Here is a 26,647-nt window from a genome sequence, read left to right on the forward strand (position 1 = left end):
GAAATAAAAAGCTGCACAAGGTGTCAACAGGGAGGTCTGTTTCCAGAAGGTTTGCTCTGAAGCTGCTGTCACATCCCTCAGTGGCCAGTCATCAGCCAAACAGCTCTGGAGAGGGACTGCCAGCACAGCACTGCCCTCCTTACCCTCGTTGAACTCCCGGCTCAGCTCGTGGTTCGGGCAGCGTTTGACCACTTCGGTGACATGTTCGGCTTTCTTGTAGACTGGCATAGCCCTGATGACAGCTCCCTGAGGTGGTGGGGTCATCACTTTGATCTGGATGGGACATGTCTTGGCAATCTGGCAGTACAGCTTTTTCAGTTCGGTGGAATACTGAATGGGGAACAGACCAAAAGAGAGTCAGAAGTTCAGCTAGGGATAAAGGCACACCAGGAACATGGAGACTGCTTTGCACATGTAACTAAAAGCACCAACCACTGCCTGGGCACTGCATTTGTTTGCATAACAGCCACGCTTCCAGAAAAGTGACAAAACCCCATGACCTTTACTTGCTGTAAAACAGCAGAGCATAAACCTACATCCTAGCTTTCCCAAAGGCAAAAATCTTCAGATAAAGAGCACTTCATTTACTTGAACAAATAAAGCCTTTATTTCTCTTGGGGACACACTCCCTCTTGCAAAGGACATCCATTACCCACCTAACAAAACAGATGCTATTCTTCTCACAGCATCCTGTAATCCTGGAAGCACTCAAAACCACAGACAGAAGTGTTTCATCCGGTTTTCTAAGAAGGCCTCCTACTCTTACAGAGGGATTAAATGAAAACATGAACCTTGGAACTGAACAGTACTTGAAAACAAGGCCCTAATTAATTTGGGAGTTATACCAAATCTGACACTTCAGTCATCTTTTAAAACCATCTTCTACATCTACTGAACATCTCTATAGTAATCCCCTCACTTCTGAACTCAAAGTATTACATCCAAAAATGAGGTAAAAAACCCCAACAAAACAACAGTTTTGTTTACCGAAGGCCAGAGGAGTTGAACAGACCAAGTACCAGCCCATGGTGACCATAACCTAGAGCATAACCCAGAAGCTGGCTCCAAAAGGGAGGCTATGACCATGCAATGAGCACTTGGAACAGAACAAGATGCTCTTATTCACTGTGCTAATTTGGACCATATTAGATTTCTCTTAAGATGTTCCCCACTAAAATAGTAAACTAATGCAGCATTTTCATGGGGCATGTTCACATCTGGAAACCTTTACTCAGCAAAGTATCAAGGCTCAAGTTGGTGATTTCTTTTCAAAACCCCTCACTAAAATAAAGGCATCTGCTAGCAGGGAGGATGGCAAGGAAAGTCCCAAGTGGTTCAACACTGTACAACCTAAACCCATTTTCCTGGATATCTCACATAAAGGAGACTCTCTAGTCTCCCTGCTGTACAGGGCTGCTCCAAAATACATCAGGTTTTTCAGAACCCTACTCCAGGGTTATTCAGTTTTCTCCTGGTATTCAGACATTCATGAGTGCAGAGCTCTCCCTGTAACTCTATGAACATAACCCACAGGAATTACTGGCATTTCCCCATCTCCATGTCCTCTGTTCTTGCAGACAAAGAAAAGTGAAAGCCCCAAGGTGGTTGTTTCCTCACAAGAAAAGGTCTCTAGCAGCTGTGGGCCAGTAGAGCCCTGTTCCCAGCTGTTCAAACACAGCAGTGACAGGTTCATACTGGTCAAGAGCACGCTGTGGCTATGGACCCCACTGGCACGTGCACGGGTGGGCGGCAGATGACGCAGCAGCAAAAGGATTAGCTAGTGATAGTCAGGGATTATTTGCATTTCAGAGTGTACACACTGCTAACAGAGGAAAAACCAAATTTGCAGGAGACACTGGGTAGGAGAAAGGGATTAAACGTAAGCCAAGCCAGTCCCTTCCCTCCTCACTCAACACCATCCTGCCATGTGGCAGAGAAGATGCTACAGGTATTTAAGATACGAAAAAAGATTTCTTTAAAATGCAAAGGCCGAATTGTGCAATGTATTTTATGTGCCTGCAGGCTGGAGATTAAACCCACAAAGGATTTACCCAGCCTGCGGAAACAGGGAACATGCCAAACAATTACAAAAAAAAGTTGCGAAACAGATCTAGATGGTGATTTATATCGTACATCTTTTAAACATGAAATTCCTCATTGTTTTTTAATTAAAAAGCAATTCCTTACTGAAGGTAAGAGTGAGCTTACTATGTTGTCTTTTCATCTCAAGAGGTAGAAAAAGAATCACATATATTTAAAAAGGAAGAGAATATGTAAAGCATTGTTTCCTTTAACGCATCAGTTTGCTCATAGCACTATGAAGGTTTCAAGGACAGAAAGCCTCAAAAATCTCAAAAAGCCAACTAATCACTTGGATGCCTTAACATCACTGAAGCATAAAGAAATTGGGCACCCAAAGGTGATGGGCTGAAATGCAAGCATAAATATTGAAGAGCAGTGGTGCACAGAGGGCACGGCACACGCCAGGAGGCAACGTGTCCAGTGCCTGCAGGCATCCAGAGAATTGAACAAATGGAAGGAGATGCACGCCCTCAGTCACTGATCAGGACTTGTGGTGCTGACTGTAATCTTATATAAATCATCTTAAAAGAGAGAAAGCTGGGCTTACAAGAAAGGGGGAAAACAAAAATCACTGCTTTTGGAAAGACTGAGATGTACCCAAAACCAGCACAAATACTGAGGCCTGTGCCTCTAGAGCTCCTCTACGAGCGGGAAAAGCAAGGGATCTGCCCTTCATCCATCCTTTGGCACCCCAACTGTTGGGCCCCTTTGGCTATGACCAGCAAAGAAGGCACTGAACCCACACCCTAAATTCACAGAAAGCAAAGAGCTAATGGGTTATGATGAACAAACCATCCAACAAAGAAACACAGGGCAGACTCAAGAATTGCAGGTTATGGCCAACAACTTGAACTTGGCATGTCAGGAAAGGAGGGTAACCAGGAGCCCACCTCTGCCTCAGAGCACAGACAGGACATGGGAAGATTAGGCAGCATTGTCCAGCAGAGTCAGGAGAGGCAACGGGGGCTGAGCTGCCTTTTTTGTCACCTGACTGCAAGAGGAGTTCAAGCCTCACAGGCACTGCACGGGGCTTAGGGACATGGCGCAGAGCCATGATTTCACATCCACCCCAGGCACAGCCGCCTGCGAGCGTGTAATCACTGAAGGGACAGTCATTTAACACCGGTGTAAATCTGTCCACGGGGTACCTGCTGTCAGACAGAGAGGGGCTCGAGTTTCTCACCCCACCAACTTTGCTGCAACCAGGAGTAACCTGATGCACAGCCATTTACTGGCATAAATAGATGCCAACAACTAGGTCATGGTGACTTCGTCCTGGATCAGTGATAATCGCTATATCCACAGAGCAAGACAGGATATTGTATATAGATTTCAAAGCAAAGGCGCTTCAGAAAGAAAACTCGAGGCAGGAGCTGTTTGTGCCCTCAGATAGTGCCTGTAAGAAAGGATCACCTTCTTGGCACAGCTGCTGCTCCTCAGTGGTCTCAAACCACCCCACCCTGCAGGAGGTGACAGTCCGCCGCTCACCATTTTGCTGTGAACTGACACTCGTTCTATGAGGGGTGAGACTGTGAGCAATTCCCAGAAATCCAGAGCATGACTTAATCAACACACTTGAGCAGGAAAATGAAATTAATTAGGAATACAAATATAAAAAATTAGTTTGACCAAACAAACAAGTCTGTCACTTAACAAGATGACAACAACCATTATCTGGCAGTAGGAACAAAGGTTGTGCCAACAGCCTACGGAGTGCAACACCACTTCCACCTGAGTACAGACCTGAAAGCCATTTAAAACAAAAGAGCTGAGCCTGGAAATGTGTTATCTGCTCAAGAGGAAGAGGAAGAAGCTTTGACTCAGACTTTTCTTTGGAGTTTGACTGCTGCCTGCCATGAATTTAGCTTTTTGCTTAATAATACGTTTTAAAAGGAAAGACAGAAACATTCCAATGCCTGCAACTCTGCTCTCCTACAGTATGCAGACATACTGTATTATCCACTCTTGGCACTCTGGCTGGTAATTCACTATCACAATACACACACCAGCTACCATCAGCCAACACCTGTCTGATTTCTCAGTAAGCCCCTTCTACTGAAGGTGTGTCAACAAAGGGTTGAAAGGCAAAATCTAAACACTGCTTAACTCTCAAATGGAAATTTTTTGCTAGAAAGGAGTGTAGTCTCCTAAAAGTAAGCGCTCAATGCAATACAAGCCACAATGGCTTTTTACCAAGTATTCAATTCCTCTGCAAAAGCCTGATGCAGTGAAATCCCCCAAGCACTACTTTTGAAATCTACCTCTAATATCTGTTTTACCATCTGATCCAGCAGAGGGATTATGGCTCCTAAATCTTTAAAAGGAGTGGGGTTCAGTCAGCTCTACAAATGCTGATGGGATGTCAGCCTGAAGGTGATCCCAGAGGTTGGCTTAAGGCATTACAGTTCCCTGAGCCTCTCCTGCTCAGATCAACAGGTCTTTCAAATATTTTGCAAGCTTCTTTCAAGTAGTCATGTTTTAGTTCAACTCAGTTAACTAGATTCATTTGAAAACTTGATGTTTTCAAAGCTGTCAATCAGCTATGTTTTCTCCCCTACCAAACTAACTCCCTATGAAGGGGAGAAAAAAAGAACAGGTTAGAAGAGTTGGAATGCAATAGCTACCTGCACCAAAGTACTCACAGGTGAAAATAAGGAGAGTCACAAAGAAATAGAAAATAATTTGAATAGGTTTTAATTATTTAGGAGAACAAAAGACAGTGAGATGAAAGGAAGCTACCAACTAAGAATAAAAAGTGAAATTTACACAAGCACCTTAAATATTTTTGCTATGCTACACCATGATTTAACTTCATTTACGAAAAACTGCTGGGAGCATGTGGGGGCACAGCAGAAACACAAGTGTAAATGTGCACACACACTCTTAGGAACCAGCTTGTACCCAGAGGACACTCGGTGAAAAGGAGCTGTACGAGGAGCACCACGCACATGAACATGTTCCAGATTTAACCTTCAGCTCAGCATAACCTTAACCCTCTGGCTTGTGAGCTGATTTGCTGCAGCTTCAGTTTGAAGTCCTCTGTCTCACCAGGCTCCAGGGAAAAGTGGACAACTTGCTGCTTAGTGGGCATAGCCGGCATTCAAACCATGGGCACATAAGGTCCAGCGACACAGATCCACCAGGTGTGGTAACAACCCCCGGCCTCACAGCCCGGGGCAGCAGGGACACAGACACACCTGTGAGCATCCCCATCTGCAAGGGAAGCCATCGTGCTATGCCCAGGAGCACGGGAGTGGGAGGGGATGCTGATGCAGCCCCACGAGTGCTTTGCAGGCATTTACCAAATTTCTCCACCCCGGGGCAAAGGAAAAACCATGTCACACTTTCTTCCCTCTTGAGGAAGGGCAGTGAATCACCCAAGGGCGTCCGCCTTTGCAAAGACTTAAACTTCATTTTCCCCTGGGGCTCTTCTACCCCCTCCCCGTCCCCACCGCCTCGCCAGGCGCTCACGAACGGTGCTGACGAGTTATTAAAATCCTTCCTCCGAGCGCTTTTCCCCGGGAGCCGCAGCCAAAGGCCGCCTGTTGCCACCTGTCAGTCGCGGGGATTAATTACCTGCGCCGGGCGGGGAGCGGCACATTCCTGCCGGCCTCGCCCGCCGGGATGTTGACATCAGGCAGGTGGGCCCCGCGTCCCCCCGGCCGAGGGGGAACGCGACCCACGGGCCGCGGGAGCGGCGGGGCCGGCGCAGGGCACGGGGGAGCGGCGGGGCTGCCCCGGGGCGGGCGGCGCTCCCAGCGCCCGCAGCTGCTGCGCCTTGCAAACCCCAGCGGAAAAAATAAATATATGGCTGCGTGTGTATGTATGTGTGTGTGTGTGTGTGTGTGTTGACCTGCTTAGGTAAACGGGGAAGGGGAGGGGTGGCAGGGAGGAGAGCGGAGAAACGTAGCCTGCGGACAGGGATTCAGGGCCGCTGCCCGGCACGGCGGGGCTGAGCCCCCGAGCTCCGGCGCTGTGCCACGGCGGGACAGCCAGGCCCGCAGCGGCAGCCCTGCCCCTCGGGCACAGGCACCTGGGAGCTCCGCGATCCGCCTCCCGCAGGACCCCCGGCGGGACCCTCCGAGCAGCACCCCCCGCCCGTCCCCACCACCTGCAACACACCCCGACTCGGAACGAGCGATGGACAGGGGACATGCACAGTGGCCATGGTATAGAAAACCTCCTGAAATTCCCAAAAATACCGAATTGAGAGCATCTGCTAGATTCTCACATCTTTAGGATAAAGAGATAATTCCTTCATATGACAATATTCAGAATCTCACTTGAGGCTCCCCAGGGGTTTTAATTCAAAACTACCTCCCATCTGGATGTATCATCTCTACCTAACACTGTAGGAAAGCCACGATAATAACAGAAATAACACCGATAATTTCCCATACTGCTTTTGCACTAGGAAACTATTGTAGCTGAAAACTTTACCCTATGTGGGCTTTTACATTTTGGTTTCATATCTATAGATTCACTTCATCAACAAATAATGATCTCTTGAGGTTCAGCTTGAAAACCATTTTAAAAACAAACAACAACGACAAAAAATGATCAACTGAAAAGTATCCTGTATCAAGAGGAAAAAACCTCAAATGGAAAACTTTGGAGGCAAGCTTTACACATTTTTTGATACAAAGTGATAGGTGTAAAGAAAGTCTTTACTCTTTGGTTTTGTGAGTTAAGTTCTCTTCCTTTTCTAGACTATTATTTAAGTATTTTTGAAATTACATTGTTTTAAAACCAAAATCATAAGACTGCTGTAGTCAAATGGCCTTAGCTTGTGCAGTCCGTTCACACACTGCTTGTGTATTGTGTTCAGTTTCTCTGCCAGTTTCTAAACCATAACTTCAGCAATAGCAAACAAGTTTCAGATGCTAACAATGTCTAGTAATTTACATTTCTGATAGACTGCTTTGCAGCAGAATTTTTGTGAGGTAGAAGTATGAAATGAGAGAAAATCTGCTGAAAGGAAAGCTAATCTGCTGATCTGCTGCTGAACAACATCTTCCTCAATATCTACATCTGCCAGTGACTTCTCCACTATGAATGCACAACAAATAAGCAATCTATTTGCCTACCACAGAAAATATACCATTAAGAAATATACACTATAGGAGGTTCACTCTCATTCTACCCAAACTCATCTACAGGCTATGATGTGTTAAATTCCAGCAGAATAGTGAGGGGTGATCAATGTTAGTCTAAATAATTACTTAAAATTGGATTTGGAAAACATCCACTTTGATTACTAAGCATTCATTAGTAAGCGAAAAAAAAATCAACAGCAAAATTTTTAACAATTACACTGACTGCCAAAGCAGCTTTGTGAATAACCCCATTGCATTTCCTCCCTCCGTCCACAGCCCTGCAACTCTCAAAGTCACACGGCTACTTCACATCATCCTAGCAAGGGGGTAACCCACTGCTAACAAAGCACTACACTGGAGCTACAAATATTTGCATCTCTATAAAATACACACACCTGCTTGCAGGTAATGCAAGTGAGTGGACAGTAACATATGACCACACGTTTTCCTACATGAAACTAAGTTGATTGTATGACCTCAAGCATCAGAATAGCTGAACACTGCAACAGTGACATAACCACCAACAGTCCTTCCAGACAATTCTACTCATGACACCAGAATGTATACTCCAGGGCTGCAGGCAAAAACCTCCAGGATTCGATTTAGCAAAAACATCTCCAGCATATGCTTAAATTTTGGCAGCAATGTTAAGCACCACCCACTCGGGTCAGTGTGCCTCTGTGTAAGAGAATTTGTGAACTCAAACCTGAATTTAAGATCTGACTATCTGTACTTTAATGGAATTCCAATTTCTGTTATAAAGGACTCCAGAAATTAGCTGAAAAGAACATATTCAGGCTCCCAACAGCAAACCCATCCCACCACATACTGCTTCTGACTCACATGCTTCGGCCTCTGATACTGAGCACCAGAACCTGTTCTGCTCATGGACTACTTTAAGTGAAGTCCAGGTTGGCCATTTCAAACCTTCTCCTAGTTCAGTGTGGGGGATTTAGCTTTCTATGTCATCTGGCCCAGGTTCAGACAAAGAGGAAAGCTGCTGTGTGTTTCCTATTAGCCTCACTTGTTCAAGTTTGCATGTTGCAGCATGCTCCATCCTACCAGCCAAACTCCAAAAACTCTTCTCAGCTAGAGGAAACATCGTCTAGATTAACTGGACACCAATCTTTAGTGCATGTCCCCATCACTTCTGTCCCCTGCTGAAAGTCAAAGGGTGATAAACTCAACCATGAGGGAAGAAGCACAGCAATACATAAAGGCTGCTCAATTAAGATGAAGTAAACAGCAAAGCAAAAATCCCAAAGCTCTCCAAAATTAGTCTGATCCCACCAATTCTAACCTGGTTTCAAAAATATGAGTCAGCAGTAGAAGTCCCAGACAAGCAGGTCAGATCTTGCAGCCCCACAGAGAATTGACAGAGGCTTTGGGTCCTCTGCAATTTGTGATACAGCCAAGGGTTCAGGTTGCTCCACACCAGCTAAAGATCAGGGGAAGAAGCAGGGTACAAGGAAATGCCCAATGCAAGACATTAGGACTAAACTCCTTTTAGTCCCTTCACCTACAAATAAGGGGATTTCATTAATAACTCAGAGGAAAGTGAATGAGTCACTCATACAGTATCTGTTACACCAGAGGGAAGCCAAGCTGGACGAGAGAACACATTAAAAAAAAAAACCCAACAACGTAACAAAGTTGGTCTGGCAATATAGTCTTTTCAATCAGCAACATCCTAAGCCTGCACATTAGTGGCAGTCAGTCCCAGAACTACCAGGCACTCTGCCACAGACTGCACCAGCCATTCAACACTCTGGAAAGCAGGACACTTTACTAGATGGTGACAGATTTCCACCCAAATTCTGCCTCATGCCAAAGGACTGGCCTACTTGTAAAATACCACAGGGTCAGCACGTTGCAAGGATAAGAGTATTTACGTCAAATTCTGGCCCATCTTCCTAGCTAGGGCATGAACAGGCTCACAGAAGACGCAAACCAGTCTTTGCACATTCATTCTGATACAGGACAGAAAGTTCAAGCAATTCAAAGCTAAAACCAGGTTTAATGTCTTGTGACCTCTCAAACACTCAGATACATTTTCTATTCTGTTTGTTCTTTCTTGACTTAGGTTTCAGATTCAATGGACTCTATAAAAAGGGCAAATAATCCTTCAAGAAATTCACACACAAATAATTTTTATTTTTTTCCATGCCTTCCTACAATGCTCCTGCTGTTGTGCTGTGACCAAGTACAGGACTGCTCCCTGTTTCTGGAGTGGGGAACTGGCCAATGCACCCCATGGAGCAGGGCTGGTAGCTAACTGGGGGACCAAGGGGCTCAGCTGAGAACTGGAATAAATCAAGGAGCCACCAGCCAAGTCTGTAAATGAGTGCTCTTCTGGATGTGCACTCTCAACAAAGACCACATGGCTCAGATGGACAAAGGTGATCCCCTTTCTCCTACTCACTTTGCTTCCCCTCCTGTTTATTCCACCTGAGGGAAGGTATGGATACCTCTCCGTCCTTCTAACAGATTATTAATCACATCTATGGGAGGCGATGGAAGGGAAGACAGAAAGTATTAAATCTGACAGGCTCTCAAAGTGGCAGTGCCAATGAAATGCATCATTAAGGTGAGTAATTTTCCTGTTTACTTCATAGGGTCTGAGCCCCCCCGCTCCTTCCTCCCTGCCTAGATGTGGGCAGGACCCATCAAGGCAAAGCTTTGGAAGCAAGCAGCAGCGTCCCCAATTTCTACATAAATGCTGCAGGCCAAAGAGCAAAGGCAAGTTCCAACTGAGTCCTTGACAGTAATCAAGCGCTGCGGCGCCTCTGGTCTTGTCTTGTGCATACCTTGCAAGTAGCATCATGTCTTCCCAGGGAGATTTCACTGGCACAGCACGCAAGCGCCTTGCTCCTTGGCTTCTATCTCAGAAAAAGAAAGTCCTGAAAACGCACATAGACACACGCCCCTGCTTTTCTGCTCCAAAGGAGACCATTTCCCTCTAAATCTTCAGCGTACTGTTAGAAACCCTTTCAGAACAAATTTATGAATTTGCCAGAAATCTCTTTTGTTCCTGTGCAGAAAGGGTAGTACCAGACCCTTGCCAAAACGGCATTGAGTCTTCTCTGTTAACGTCCAGGAAACTATCCTGAGTCAGATCTTATTACATTTTAAACTAAGTGCAAGTACCAGCAAGTCTCTTCCATGATAACAGCCAGGGCCTGTCCCATTTCCTGATCACATTACGCTCAACTTCCAGAATTACATCTATGCAAATATTGTTCTCCTGCTTGTCGAGCATTTCATTGATAATTAAAGTGAAAAGCCAGCAAAGCTCTTCTGGCCAGGATGGTGAGCGAAGTGACAAACTCACACAGAGACACCAAGCAGGGACAAGTGTTCTTCTTCTGTATGAAGACCACCAGAAAAGGGTCCTCTCCTTCTCCTAGACAATAGAGAATCCAGACTTATTGCAAACATCCTTCAGTTTTCTGGAATTACTGACCCAACAAAGCCACATTCTAGTTCTGAGTCACAGTGAAAACAAGGATTAGGAAAGACAAAAATTACACTTAACTGAGCAAGTCATAGTTTTACTGAGAACATAAAGATGCAGTAACTTAAATCTAAGTTAGATCAACGAAGCATGACAGCAGCTCCAGAAAACTTAGGATGAATGGTGACTAAGTCAAGCCTTTAAACCTCTTATTCATACAATTAAGCTTTGGGGATCAATGGCGAGAAAGTCAAGCAAAAACAGTCACCAGCTATTACCAGCATTTGCAGGGTTCTAGGATCTGTATTTTGCCCAGACCCTTCCTCCTTCTCACCCTTCTCCTTCCATCCTCAATGACCTAGCTAAGCACAGTCCTTGAGTCAACTCATGTGGTTTCTCCTGAGCCTACTTTCAAAGTCAAGACATGATTCAGCAAGGTGTTTAAGCAGATGCCTACCTTTAAGGTTGGGAGCAGCCTTGCTGACTCCAACAGAACCCAAGAGATTTCACTGGGAATATTCACGTGCTAGAGGTTATGCACTCACTCAAGAGCCTTACTGAACTGAGACCTTGATTTTCCTACGTACCGTGGGAAACAATTCATCAAGTTTCATGCTTGGAGGAACACAGCAGAGCTGCTGCTGCAGCCATCAGGACATTCCCTGCTCAAAAACACAGCACCTCACCCTCAGCCAGCCAGTGAGGTCGATGCTGTGGCATCTTCTCTGCAAGGAAGATCAACAAGCCCAAAGCAGGTTTAGGGTACTCCTTCATTTTGTCTCATACTCTCATACTTTGCTGTATGGCTGCAGCAAAGAGAAGAAAGCTGTTCCACAGAGCAGCATTTAGAAAGGGAGGAGGGCTTGCAATGAGCTCAGAAAATGCTAGCAACAGTCCTTCCTACCCCTCAGAGAATTAAATCTTTGGTTTTGCATCTCCTACCCCCTCAGAGTAGAATGTAAAACCACATCCCAGTGGACATGCAAGCCAAAGGGAATTGTGCAGTAACATGTCACAGAAGAAATGGAAGGCTTGAACAAAGAATAGTCCAGATCTCTGATTTTTAGGCAGCTTTGAAATTTCAGCAAGAAAGCTCAAGTGTATAAAGCAAGCTTGCATGGACCTGGATGCACATCACAGGGAGATCTACAAAAGCCTGCTATGTAAATGCAAAAGGAAGGACTGTCCAAATACTCCATGACATAGTAACAAATCTATAAATTACTTGAAATAGATTACATCAAGTCTCTCAATACCTAGCAATTGATTTATTTCACTTGGTAGCAAAGATAATAATGTCATCTGTATGATCTAACTGCAAACATAACAGGAATTAATGTGGATTTAGATGCAAATCCTTGCAACCACAACCTGAAGATGGCTCTCCAAGGAAAACACCAAACAGCCCTTTGTCCCTGAAAACCTCACTATTCTGCACTGCTTCATTTGCAAACTGCAAGCTCTGAAGACCCCAAGCAACAGATGCTTTGTGAGAAGACCTTGCCCATTCAAAGCAAGACTGCTTTCCCAACCAAAAAGTAGTCTTTGTTACTGGATAACAGTGAGAACAGGAATAGTTCCCTGGGAAACATAATTTTAAAGTCAGATTTCCCAACTAACCACACCCAATTAGTAAGTAATGCCATGTTTTTGAGTTATTATGGAATCCCGGCAGGTTTTTTACTAGTCTTGATTTTGTGATTTTCTCTATCGTCACAACAAAAAATGGAAACAACACCCCCTCACGACCTTCTATAGGTGGCAGGTAACAAAAGGCAAGACCTTTCCCCACTAAAAAGGAGTAAAACAAATGGAACAAAACAAGACAGAGTTGCAACATCAGAAGTTACTCACTCACACTGTCTGGCACTCCCATTTTCCTTACAGCTTGTATGTGGTGCATCAGAGAAAAGTGCAAAGTCTCCATGGGCAGAACAGGCTGCTGCCCTGCACGATGCTGTGCAGATGAATTCCTGCCCTAGCAGAAAGCAAGCTTTGTTCTGAGATAGCTACTACAAATCTCATAAGCCTGCACCACTGCAAGTGCTGTCAAGGGTAACACTTAAAAGCATCCCCTTAGCAGCTCTGAATATAATGATATCCAAATGAAAAGGCAGGAGAAGGGCTGGGACAAGCACTAGCAAGCCATTTGCAAGTGTAGCCCATCAAAGATGATCAACTGGAGTTAAAGTCGCCAAGGACTTGGAATCTACACAAGTTCAATGTCTCTCTAGAAGTTTACCAGCCACTATGTAGAGGAAGACACCATTAAACAATCAACTCTTTCCATCCACCATCTTATCAACTGAACAACAGAAAAAAGTTCACAGGGGAGTAAGTATTTAGCTCTCCAGCTGCAGACAGCAAAGCACCAGGATGCAGAAAAGCCCTAAATAGGATCAGAGATACTAAAAACACATGACAAGGATGTAACCATACTACTGCTATGACAGACGGCAGTTCAGTACTGAGTGCAAGGTTCCTTTGCACAAAGCACTGAGGTTAGAAGAAAAAAAAACCCAATTATTACAAAGTGTGGAGGCAACAGATTGAAGCACTCCAGAGGGAGGCACCTGGGAAGAAGGAAGCTCATGAGGGAGAAGCCCTAGCCACAGCACACCATCTACCTGATCCTGAAGGACATCAAGGAATAGAGGCCCAGCTAGACTGTAACTGTTGCCATGTATTTCTTATTTAAATGCAATTTGTTTAATCTCAAGTTGGATTCAACCATCAAAGGCTCTCTTCTGTAGCACACTGACAGTTTGCTCTAAATCTCTGCACCTTTAATCCTTTAATTAGCCAAGAAAAATGCGATCTCAACTCTTCCACTAACCTAAGCTAATTTTCTGCATGAAGCTTCCAACTCCTGTAGGTTACAGGTTTTAGCTGCTCGTGTAGCCAAGGGGGAAAATACAAAACAAAACACACACCCCCAGCACCCCATTCCCACAGAGGCTGACGTGTGCTTCTCCAAGGAGCAAGCTCCTTGAAAATTCATTGCAGAAACAAGAGGGATCCATTTTCCCATTGCAGTAGTGGGCTGGGAGGCATAATTACACCAGCCAATTCAGATGAAGAGCCAACAGAGGTTTCTGGGAACAAGGCAATGTTTGCACAGGACATGGATAAAACTGGAGTGTTAAGCCAATGCATGGCTAAAAGAGTGTCATTAGTGGCTTCAGTCATCTTTCTCAGTGATTTTGGGATGGGAGCTCCTAAGCAAGGAAACAGGAACCCTGACAGTCAACCACTTTGGAAACTCTTCAAAAGCGGATTTCTCCAGAGACGAGCCCTGCTATTTCTCTCAAGTGTCACAGCAACCCAGCTCTGAAGGAAGAAATGGAAGACTGCATAAACCACCAGAGCATCAGGACAGACACCCATCTGGGTAGCTTGAAATATACATCAGGCGCTTCATGCAGCCCCAGCAAGAGCAAACTCAAGGAAGGACAAAAGGGCTACCTAAATTCTTCTCATCTGAAGCCCTAAGCATGTTGGAGCGAGGTATAATCTGCACCTGAACACAATCCTGACCATCTCTCTGGGTCAGGATGAGTCTTGCAGGGTAAGGCAAAAGCAAACAGTACTCCTGCTCAAGGCATGGTCGTGGTGCAGCTACAGTGACTGGCTGGCCACATGCTGACCCCATGTGTGACATACGGGGAAAGAACTTCAGGCACAGCAAACCATCTCTGCACAGCCCCTGAACTATGACATTCCAGCTGCAGTGCGCCAGAGCCAATGACCCTGCCCATTGCTGCAGCACTAAATAGACACAGCACATCTCTTTCTAGGCACAGCCTGCATGTCCATGCAATGCTGCATGGAGCCCAGGGCCATGCCACCCATGTGTGTTTATCTGTCAAGTGTGGACAAGCTGTAGGAGACCTTCCTGGTAGCTGGCCAGGGAACACATGTGAACAGCAGCAGCAAGTCATCAGGGATTTGACAAAGGCATGAAGACTTAAGAGTAAGAATAACCTCCCTCTGAAGAGCCAGTGCACAGTGGAAGAGCCTTGTCAACATCAAAGGCCAAGGACAGGCATGTGTGCATCTTGCAGTTCTTTAATGTGTTTCTGTGTTGAGGTCTTGACAAAGATCAGCACATGACCAGGGCTGCCCTGCTTACACAAGTGCTTTTGGTGAAGTCACAGAAGGATTTCGTTTGAGAAAAGGGGAAAAAAACCCTCAACAGTCTGCTGATTTTAAGCACTAGCAAAATTCTACCCAGGTAGAATTACAATCTCCACCTAGAACAAAGCACTTGGAATGCATGCCCCTTTCCTCTGAAAGGATTTTAGAGGCACTGTGTTCACAATGTCCATCTTACTCAGCCCAAATCAGTTCTGTCTCTCTCAGCCAGGAATTCAGCCCATTAGACTAGCAAAAAAATCTCAGTAACAGTTGCTACATTCCACTGACAACAAATCCCAGTCACACAGTCTGCGCCCTCAACACCCACATTAGCTACACGTGCAAACCAGAAATACAGCTGCATGTACATCACTGGGGCTGTCTTACAAAAAAAACCCCAAAACAATGCAGATCTCAACATGATGATGAGAGCCATCAGTTCAGTGATAGCAGAACCTCAGCATCAGAGCCTCTATTGCCAACCTCACCACTCCAGCCACTCCTGAGTCATATAACTGTTCTCTGCTGCCACAGGCCTTCAGGATGAGACATTTCAAGTGCACAATTAAAGGCAGGCAAATGAGCTCTGCAAGCTGCTGTTGCAAGATGTTCATGCTGCATTCAGTTCCTACAGGACAAAGAGGATGGGAATAGCTGGCAAGAAGCTTTGGACTGGGAAGCTGCATTCCAGGGTCCAGGCAGCCAGCCTGGTAACTGAATCTGCAGTGTCTTTGATCAAATGTATTACAGAACATCCTTTTACTGACAGTCTTCAGGCTGAGTACAGAAAAGTAGCAGTTAGCAGATTTGCTCCAGGTCACAAAGCAAGCTCATCTCACAGCACCAAGATGAGTAGGGTTTTTTCTCTTTTAAGGAAGAAAAAAAAAAAAAAATAAAAAAAAAAAAATAAAAAAAAAAGGTACCGTGCTCTGAAAGCGGCTAATCAGATTATTAAAGTGCTTAAAAGTTTAATGAAGAAATCAAGGCTATTAAGCAAACATTCAACTTGATGTCTCTTTTCCTTCTTACCCACCCTTCCTCAATGCATTCAAAACCTCTTTTTGCTATGGTATAACGTGTTTGAACAGGTACTGAGATACAAACAAGTCTTGGCCCCATCTCATACAGAATGGATTGGTTGCAGATGTTCTCCTGCAAGCTACATCTTGCCTCCTGCAAGAGCATTCATCTCCAAAACACATCATTTCACCTAGTTTGCCTGAAGCCAAAACTCAAAGGTTATTTAATTTTTAATATTTCTTTTTTTTTAACTCTAACCTACCTACAGCTGTGCAAGCAAAACCTCATCTGGTTTTTCAAGGCACTAAGAGGAAAGCAACTAAGTTTAGATAAAAGTAACCAAGTCAGGGCAGTCATCTTTCTGCTCACCTCTGCAGGAGCCAACAGCTATGTCAGGGGTGCAATAAAACAAAAAATCTGCTATATTTCAGAGAAGCCTGACATATTTCACTATCTTCCTAGGACAAGTCAGACATGAGCTCATATAGTGGCAGGTGAGTCAGTGACGAGTCAGACGAGCTCCTTAATTAAGCTTTAGGGGCAGATGATCCCTCGAAGGTGTAATCAGATTGGTATGGCCAGTGGAAAAAGGGAAAAAAAAAAAAAAAGAAAAAGAAGAAAAACATTTAAAAAAGCTGAGTGAACTGCTACACCCTTACTGAGCCGTGCTGGGCAGGCTGAAGGCAGCAAGCTGTCCTGAGACCCCAGCATTCAGGAATACCTGCACATCCTGCACCACTCCCCAGCAGCCAGCACCTTCCTGTGTGCTCAGTTCTGCTCCTCCAGGGAGCAGAGAAATGCTGACTTCTCCAGCAAGCAGGTCACACTGGGGTCACACTGTCATCCCAGGTATCCAGTGCAAGGGACACCCCAGGAGCTCCCTGTTCAGAGCCAAGGGTTGCCAACAACTCTGACCTGTGTGGTGGAGATGGAAGAGGTCACAAATCAGTCATTCCTAATTACTAACAGAATTAATCTTGGCCAGGTGCTTTATCAATGTTTAAGATGCGACCGAGCCATCTCACTTAAGAAAAAGGCCACATGAATTCTGTTTTGGAAGCTTCTCTAAAATAAGCTGCAAAACATACATCAGAATATCACTACACTGAAACAAAATAGCACCATTAAACAGATTGAGATCAGCAGGGTGACTAACAGCATCACAGAATTTTTGTTCTCTTGACACCAGACATGCAGCATGGAAATGGTTTTCTTCCAGCACGTGTCCCTGCAAATTCATCCCGGAACTTGTCTCGCCCATGTAGCTGCTCTTCCAGTGCTGCAGCGCTCCCTCTGAATGCCAGCAGCATCAGCACAACGCAGCTCTCCCCATTCTTATCTTGCACTGATCAGTCTGCTGGAAAACAAGCCCAGAAAGACAGACTCCAACCTCAACAGGCATGGCAAAGGAAATGGGCAAAAATGACTCATCAGAGAAGTCAGCATACAAAGGGAATGCCAAATAAAGGTCAAATTTATGAATTCCTTATAGAAACTGATTGCAAAGCAGTCAGTCCACATGCTTTGTCTTTGTCAAACCTTATAGAACTAATGATTCTGAAGAACATTTCTGAAGATTTTCCTAGGGCCTCATCACCTTCTTTGTGAGTGCCAATACCATAAGAGGTTTTAGTAGGATATCTAGAAGTGCACAGATTCCTGTTAAAGTCCTGTTTACTCATATGCCTACAAGAACTCCCCAAGGATAGGTCTAAAAAAATGACTAAGAGTGAGTTGCTTGAGAGGTTTGCAGAAGAAAAGATGGGAGACAGGGAACTCATTGCAAAACCAGCCACCACCCTGCTGATTAACAAAGAGGGATCACTCAGTGCTCAGACACTGGACAAACATCTCATGGGAAGACGATTTCTCTCCCACTGGTGGTGATGCTGATGCTCAAATGCAGATAGAGCAGATGCACTGCCCGCCCCACGGCCAGCCCTGCAAACACCCTTCAGGCTGGGCACCAAGCCCAGTGGCACTGCTCCCACCCCTTCCCCATGGGAATCCCTTCCAGCCCTGCCTTTCAAGTGGGGGTCCAAGGAGCTCTGGGTGAAGGCCTGATAGCAAACCTGGACTCACTTTTCTCCCACTGTGAGGTTGGGAGGGAGGCAGCTCTCCCAACCACAGCTCACACAGTTGAGCTAAGGAGCCCCGACAAGTGGCAGGGTGAGTTTGCTAAGGCTCAGCACCACAGCTAACACAGCACTGGTACAGCACTGCACTCTGCCTACAGATCAGGAACAGGCTTTCACTCTAGCCATAGCCCCCAAATGGCCTGTGTGTCAGGAATTTTCACACCCAGTAGGCCCAGTGCTGGTAAAGCTCAGTATCTCAGGCAGGGGAAGCAATAACCCAAGCCGCATCCAGGCTGTAAGTTTTAGCCTCAAGACATGTTTCAGTTGCCCCAAAAGTTAGTTTGTAGAAAGACTCTGATGCCCTGTAAACAAAGCAAAATAAGAGGCCTGAAAGCTGAGGCTAGTGATAGGGCACACATAACAAGCAGCAGTGTCCAGTTGCCCCCCTGGGGCATCTCACATCATGGGTCTAAGTGTTTTACAGCATGAGATCACAGTTCTGTATTTGAGGGTGGGTGGGTGGAAAGGGGGAAGAGGGGGAGTGGAGGTAGAGGGAATGACTTGCACAATGCTACCCAGATCACATCTAGATCACAGGGCAGCAGCAGCTCCAAGGCTGGGCTGGGATCCAAATGCAGGCAGTGCTGCTCCTGAGCAGGGCATCTCCTCTCCCCAGGAGGAGAGTGTGGTGCACCCCAGGACACAAAACATGTGGGGAAGAGAGCCCCAAGGCAGCATGGCCACCATGGCTAATGGGGAAAACAGCAGGGCCACAAAATGTAGACCCAAGTCCTGTCTCATTTGTTTAAGAAAGCCATGTCAGCCTTCAGGTGCTGTTTTCCTGTTTCCACTAGCACATTTTTCAGCTTTCCACAAAAGCTGAATTTAGATGGGCTTCAGCAGCTAACATGTATCAGCAGACCATAAAACACTGCTTCTTATTAGACATGTAATATTTTGCTCCGTTAAATAATCACTCACAGAATACATTTAAAAAGAAATAAAATAAAACAAATGAGGGAGAAGTAGCACTCTCCTCCTGTGGCTCCACCAAGTTTTGTTCCAATGTTTAAGTGTTATCTTGAACAACTGGAAACGGTAGCGTTTCTATCAATACTCAGGTCTATTTGCAAGAGGATCTAAGATCTCAGCTCTTGGGTAGCTATCCTGCTGTGTTTACAATTACAAATCTGACACACCTGCACATAGCAAAACCTCATGAAAAGACTTCCATTGCATAATAAAGTTCATGCTCTTTCTATATAGAAGCCATCCCTACTCAGGACACTTCTTTTTAAAACAAAGTAGGAATTTCTTTGCCTGCCAAGCACTACAGCTAAACCCTCAGCACACAGAGCACCACCAATGCAGCACACAGAGAATTATTCTTGCCTAAGCACACCTCCAAACTGCTGTGTGCTCTGTATAGAGTTGGCAGGGACATAATATCTATGACAAATGCGGTGTTTCAGCTGACCTAAAGAAAGGAATGATCATCTCCATGGGCAGTCTTTGTCTACACAGTGTGCAGTACCTCTTGTACTAGCCTCCCTGAAAAAGTTTACCCAAAAGCAACTTATTCAACAACGACTCAAATAGTTTTTGCACAATTTTTTTTTTTTTTTAAAGGCTGAAATATCTTCTAACAGTGCTCAGTTTTAAGTTACAGAGATCAATGGCATGGGGGAAACTGGCAACCTGTTAGGAAACTCTCCTTGCCCTGGAGCTGCTGCCTCCCTTCTGGGCCAGCAGCCGTGACCTTTGGAAAGGTAAGGAGGCAACTGTGCTGATGCCTCTCTCAGCTCTGCCAGGCTGCTTTGCATGCCTAGCACTTGTGAAATCCAGGAGAGCTCAGCAGCTTTTACATGCCAGCCCAGAGGCAGTCCCACTGTTGAATGCTGCAAAAAAACGCCCACCAAACCTCCCCCCCACCAAAAAAAAAAACAACCCACAAAACCAAAACCAACCAATAAAAAAAAAACCCCACCATAAAAACCCAACGAACTCAAGCATAAAAAAGAAAAAAAAAAATTCACTCCAAACAACTGCTGGTTCAGAAACTTTAGCACTTCTGGCACCTTGGTTTCCCCTCTCTAAAATGGCGACTCCACTCCTGATTTGCCTTCCAAGGAAAGGTGTTTGCTGATTAGGGAAGTCATGTTTGTGCAGCACTTTGAAGATTTAAAGCACTACATTAATCCTACATGTTGTTCTTAGTGGAAGCCAATTTTTAACTAAGAGGAGGAAAAAAAAGAAGAAAAGCTGATTTAAATAGTGACCCTCCCCTACTTCAAGACGTTCACTCATCTCCCAGCATCATCTATTCTTATCTGTAAATGTTTTTTTAACCCTTCCTTCTCACAGTTCTCAGAAACCACAAGTCTCATTCAGCTTTTATTTGAAAAAATGGCTTCTTTCCAGGCTGTGGCTGTTTCTTGTAAAGTTAATTCCTTTGGTAATACTGCTGGAGGCACATTGTTATGTTTGGTGTGTGTATGTACACATATGTATTTTCCCCCTTTTCACACGGTGTTGTTTTTATATATGTGTAGTGAAAGATACCTAATCCAGGATTACAATTCTCTTTATTCCTTTCTCATGAAAGTAGGTGGGGCTTTTTTTGTGCAAGTTGCATTGATGAAAATTATGTTTAATTATGCTTTTTTCCATCCACATAGACAAGAAAAAAGTCTCCTTAAAAACAAAAAAAAAAGTTCCTTGCACCTAATTTTTCCCTTCTGAGTTTCCCTTTAAAAATAGCTGAAACCTTAAAACAAATTTGCTGAAGAAGAAAAAAATTTATGATGCCATAAACTGGAAATTGCTTGTACAAAACAGCAGAAGGATCTTCTGCCTCAGTGGGAGACACAACCCTTCCCCATCCTATATTCTAAAGCCTCATGGTTTTTCACTTGCAGATCCCAGGAGTAGTGCAGGATCCCTGTAGTGAGCTCTAACTCATCTCCAGTTACAGCGGGAGGAAATCAGCCACAAACATTGCAACCAAGAAGCTGAACCCTGGCGGGGAGAGATCATTCATACCATCTGATTCCTGCCTTCCCCCAGCAGGGCAGGCACGCTGGGCACCCCACACTGCCTGTGCTGTTTGAAGATCAGGGCACACACTCAAAGCAGAACAAAAATCTCAGTTCCCAGGGCAAATACCAGTTCATACAGTGAGCACATAACTTCCCTTCTCATCCCTCCTGGGCACCACTAAGTTGCACAGGGTACAGACTGTCCCTTCCAGTGTGGTGCTGCACCACAGCTCAGCTCTGTCACCACGGAGGGCACTGCTCCTGTAGAGCACAGAGCAAAACTCCTGCTCACACTGAGAGGCTACACTGCCTCAGTAGCATTTACAAAACAATCTGGGACATAAAAAAGGGAAAAAACGCAAGGCAGCTTACATCACAAGGCATTTTCTAGAAACTGCTCCACAGGTCTGTACAGCTGCTTGTAAGGAGTAACAGAAGATGATAACTGGTAATAAAAACAAAATATACATGACAAAGATATTACGGGGAAAAAACACAATTACATTCTAATGGGAACCTAGTGCACTGAAATCTCATTTTACTCAAGCATAAAAACCCAAACAGAAGCCAGCAGTCCCCTCCTGACTGGTTCTCACAGGTGAACTGGTTCTTCCCAGCTTTGTGAGCTTGAAAACACCTCCCTGCCGTGAGAAAGGCACCTCCTTCAAAGACAATAAGCCTGGCTCCTCTCTTTCCAGGCAGATGACCTCGGACAAGTTACTTATGCCTGAACAGCCTTGGTGTTAGGCCCTGTAATGTCACACAGAGGGAAACACACCTCAGAAGCTCCTCAAGCAAGAAAACAGAGTTGCCGCCTCTCCCTGCACGGGAGTGATGGTGGCAATTGACACCTGCCCAGCATGCCAGGAGCCCACGCATGCTGGAGGCAGCCTCTTGAGGCAGGCACAGCTGCTGAGGGCTTAAGGAAGCCGAATCTGAGCCACTTTTCACCCGAGGCAAATGGCCAAGTACAGCAGCACTGCTGATTTGCCATGAAGGATTCAGCTCACAGCAGTGCATCAGCCTGCAGCGCCTGCATCCCAAACTGCAACCCCATCCCCTCCTCTGCTGCCTTCTCCTTCCAGGCTGCTTCTCACCCCTGGATTACAGCATCTTTTCCCTTCCTCTCTGCCCTAACAAGGGGGGCGCTATCACCAGTGAAATAAACTTTGCTGGGTTTATGAAGCTTTGCTGGGTAAATGAAGACATTTACTATCAGAGTGACCCACAGGTAACCAATTTGTCTGCTTGTGGAGGGCTGCAAACCAAACCCCCTGTAGAAATGAGTCTCTTACAAGGACCCTTCTCAACTGCCCTCTGCAAACAGGCAAAGCCTACACCACTGCTGACTAGGAGCCTCTGAGAGTAAGAAAACCCAAAATCCTGTAACAAGGCCACGTTCAATCCCACTCCCCTAACAGCCTTATATACAATGTTAAAGAGTGAAATCAGAAAGCTCAGATTACACTGACCTACACACCACCACGGAATCACAATGCTAAGATTCCACTCAGCACAGCCTTACACGTATAGCCACTGAGAGAGTCACCAGCCTTTAAAAAAAAATTATTTCACTTATGATACCGAAAGATAATCAGCAGTCAGGACATACTAGACATGACCAGAGCTACTGAAATGATGCCCTATTTGAACAGATTATTTAAGAGAACACTGAACACATAATTAGGAACTGTTGAGTCAGGACAGTGTACACATCTAATTGCCCTCTCACTGCTTCACTATGCTTATGCACAGTCCTCTGATTCATTTTATAGAGACTGGCAAAAAATGTCCCAGATTTACTACGTGGATCAGAACACAGAATGTGTTTAAAATAAAAATGTAATGAATCAATCTGAAATAGAAATACTGAGATAGCCCAGCCAAGGAATCTGTTCTCTCAGCCACAAAAACCTGTTATTGCTTGTGTGGACTAATTTAAGTGCATTCTTTTCAGCTTCCTTAAAATGCAGCTTTTCCAAATTCACTAACCCCAGCCAGCACAATCCACTTAGTTGCTTTCATGCATGTCACACACACTATTATCCAGCTTTGCTAGCAAAGAGAGTCTGAAATCTGAGCATTTTCTGATGGTTGTAGGTACAGCTGAGTTTACTGAGAACAGACAAACCAGTGAGCCTGCTTGGAACATGGACTGCAGCTTTGGAGAGTGCCTTGTTTCATAACAAACCCTGCAAGGACCAACCCAGCTCAGCTCCAACCTACTGCAGGGCATGAGAATAAACTGCTAAACTCAGGTATAGCCAACACCTAAATTATGCAAGTCTCGCAGGGCTTGGTGTCTTCCTTCAGCAGAATCAAAAATTTGCAAATAAATTTCAGTTTTCATTTAAAAAACTTAAAGCAATTTCTGCCTTCTTGTGACTATCAAGAAAAGTTATAAAATATTTAGTAGATGCACCCTAAAGGCTCAAAAACCTGGGAGAGAGTAAGAAGAACCTGTTTTGTCTTTTAAAAAAGTCTCATGACTTATAAGGTGGTATCTTGCTTTTGGGGATGGGCGGATCCGATTAATTTTTTGATAGCTTGCATTTGGCAGTAATGTTAACTTTTACTTACCCTGACATACAATTTTAATTTTTACTTTCCTACTGCAATCATACTTTCCCCCATTTTACAGGTTCTGCTAGTGGCAGGTGATTGCCAAATATTTTTTAGAGGGAAAAGGGAGTGCAGTTGTTTATTTATTTATCTGAACTCTGAGTGGGTGGGGAAGGTCGGCATGCAATTTCCACAAAGAAGAAGAACCTGAGGTGGCACACTTTTGAAATTACTTGTTTTCTTCTGCTGCAGAAACAGGAGGAGAGACTGCAATGCATGGGCATATGGGAATTCTCCCACAACAAATGAGACCCTACTCTGCTTAAGTTCTTACTTCACCCAATTCAGAGGGCTTCTCCCTCAACCTCAACAGCCTACTCTGTCTCATCATTACAAACAATAACTGCTTGTTTCTTTGCAGTATGGTTTTTGAGAAGGTTTTATTGTATGAGGATGCATGTGAGAAATTTAGTTCAATATAGACCATAAAGGCTTTTGTTTTCAAACACTTCAATAGAGTTTCAATTGTTAAAGACTTTCCTTCTGAAAAGGCTGATTAACCTGCTTATAATCCTACTTGCGTTCTGAGGTCATTAATTAAAAAAATAAGCAAGGATGCTTATAAAGTCCTCTGCAATCCAATCTCAATTTGTCATCATTAATTAGATCAACATTGCATACAAATGAGACCTAACCTGATTAGACAGCATGTTTTACTGGAATTCCTACTTAAGGTCATGAAAGACTTCAGAGAGAAAATTTGCAATATTTTCAAAGTGAACTGCTCATACATATGGAATCACCCTGTCACCTAGCATCAGCTAGTGTTTCTCTTTGTAATTTTGGCCTTTTTTTCTTCCCCCCCCCCCCCTCTTAATTAGGAGTCCATCACAACCCTGAGCAGAGAAGCTGTCACATTCCCTCCCAGCCTATATTACACAAATGCTGCTGATTTTACAAAGGGTATCCACCATCCTAGGACAATAAGCCTCCCCTTCTGCAGAATTTGGATGAGAAAAAACAATACCAAAAAGTTTCAAGAAAAAACAAATTATATCAGGTCTGTTGACAGAAACATAGTATTTAAGTAACCAGCAAGTAAACTCTCCACTTTCCCCATCTCCAACAGAAGTAACCTTGGGATCTAAATGCACAAAGTAGCTTAGAAACCTGAAGCACCTTCACAGGTCTGCAATCACTCCATGAAAGCAGCTCTTGGTTTTTGGAGAAATAATCCATTCCTCTTACCCAGCTCACTGCCTTCACTCCCATGACCTAATCTGACATGACTCAGCCCAGAAGCTCTGGTGAAGCACACTGTCAGCCAGGACAGCAGATCCACTGCCAGGCACCACCAACCCCTTCCCAGAAGGACAGAAGGTGGGTCAGACCGGCTCATCCCCTCCATAAAGGGGGAAAGTCCAACTAAATGGATTTCCTTATTTAATATTGTTATCCGGGGAACTGCAAGAGGGAAACAGGGAAAAAAAATAGAAAACTAAACCAAACAAACTAAGAACAAGGCTTTCAAGTTTTGGACTCTTAATAAGGGTGGGGCCATCAAGTAATTAAACTTTTAATAGGTCACTGCAGTGGAAGAAACTCTTCCAGTTGGGTAAGTTCCTAATCCATCATTAAAAAAGACGACAGGCATTAATCAAAGTGTATGAAGTCACACAGGGGGGAGCAACTACAAGAACTTGCTCTTGGCTGAGAGGATGGGGCAATCGTTCCTCCTTTCATCAACATTTCATGCGTGTTTCCACACTTCTCAGGACGACAGTGGGAAGGAGAGCCTTCACGTCCCTCCCCACCCACCCCACTGATAAAGCTGTCGAACACAGATTACCAACTGCTCAAGAGCTCATGTGAAATGAGTTGGTGGATTAATTAGCAGAAGGGCAGAGCTCCGAAGATGGATAGATGCTCTACTTTGCAAGGCGTATTGATTGAAGGTCCCCAGCCAGCCCCACAGGACTGGTGTGAGCATACAGCACACTGCCAGCTCCTGCACGAGCAGCTGCATCTGGGTCACTTGGATTGGTCACAGCTAATGCAGGGGCACCTGGACCACACGCTCTCCTCCCTAATCAGACAGCTGTTTAAGAGCCCATTCCTTTAGTAAAACACATGGATTCAGACCTGAACAGACTGCAACATGCATGGGGAGTACGCCTTCATCTGCTGGTCCACATAAGGGCAATGAAATAGAGGGAAGGCTAAATGAGCCCTTCCCCAGGCTGCACACATCTGATGACTGTAGTCATTATAAAGACATTTTATTTCTTTTTCAAAATCAGCATGTAATCTGAGCTTTGACCACTACCTAGATCCACATTAAAATTCAGCCCTCACTTCTACCCCAAAAAGCCACTATCACTGAGGTGAAACATCTCACTTAAGCGCTTGCTAGTAGCTCTCCTGCCTTCATCACTGCTGAACAACCTACTACATACGTTCAAACCTTATTTCAAAAGACTGCTTTTCACAGTTGAAAGGAGAGCATCAAACACTCTGGCTCTTAGTAGCTGCTTTAGATAATTCTTTGTACCATAGGTATCAAAAGAGAACGCCTTTTCATATCTCCTTCAAAGGACCCTCTCCAGAACAGCTAGCAAAAATCCAAGCCAGCATTTGCCTGCCCTGAGAAATGCAAAGCAGAACTGACCAACAGTTACCCTCCTTACCTAAAGGGAATTGAAAATAAATACTGTGTGTAGAGGAATAGGAGAAACAAGGACATGAAAACAAGTGCGAACTACGGCAGAGCATCACTCCCCAGGCTGATGAGTAAAATATGCAATTTCAACCTCACTTAAAAATACCTCACCCTTTTATGCATAAACAAATGAAAATGTGGTTGTCACTGGGCCTATCACATTTTAACCTCACTTAACATGATTCTCTGAACAAAATTATTAATGTCAGTTCTAGACAAATTTTACCAGAAAAGGCTTTTAAAATATAAGGGATGTAACCCTAGAGTGATCTGTGGTTATATGGCATCTTTTTCCAGATGAGAGCACAAGGGCTCTGATGCTTTGCTGGCAGCAGTAGCTGGGAGTTTGTTTTTTAGTTGCATTTGCAGCTAGATTGTATCTGAGATCAAAGCAGTTCCTCAGATTAAAAAGAAAAATAAAAAACCCACACCATTTTAATGGTCTTAGCTTTTGGTAAAAA

General features: G+C 44.6%; 1 protein-coding gene across 3 annotated transcripts in view; it reads right to left on the minus strand.

Annotated features, from left to right (window-relative positions):
- TP63 (tumor protein p63) overlaps positions 1–26,647 on the minus strand; it is a 97,919-nt gene that overhangs the window by 20,197 nt on the left and 51,075 nt on the right. For all 3 annotated transcript variants that reach the window (XM_058844374.1, XM_058844373.1, XM_058844375.1), the window contains exon 5: positions 144–330. In XM_058844374.1, coding sequence (XP_058700357.1) covers positions 144–330 — 187 coding nt within the window. The remainder of the gene's footprint in view (positions 1–143; positions 331–26,647) is intronic.

Source organism: Poecile atricapillus, chromosome 8, assembly GCF_030490865.1.
Source record: "Poecile atricapillus isolate bPoeAtr1 chromosome 8, bPoeAtr1.hap1, whole genome shotgun sequence".
Classification (NCBI taxonomy): domain Eukaryota; kingdom Metazoa; phylum Chordata; class Aves; order Passeriformes; family Paridae; genus Poecile; species Poecile atricapillus.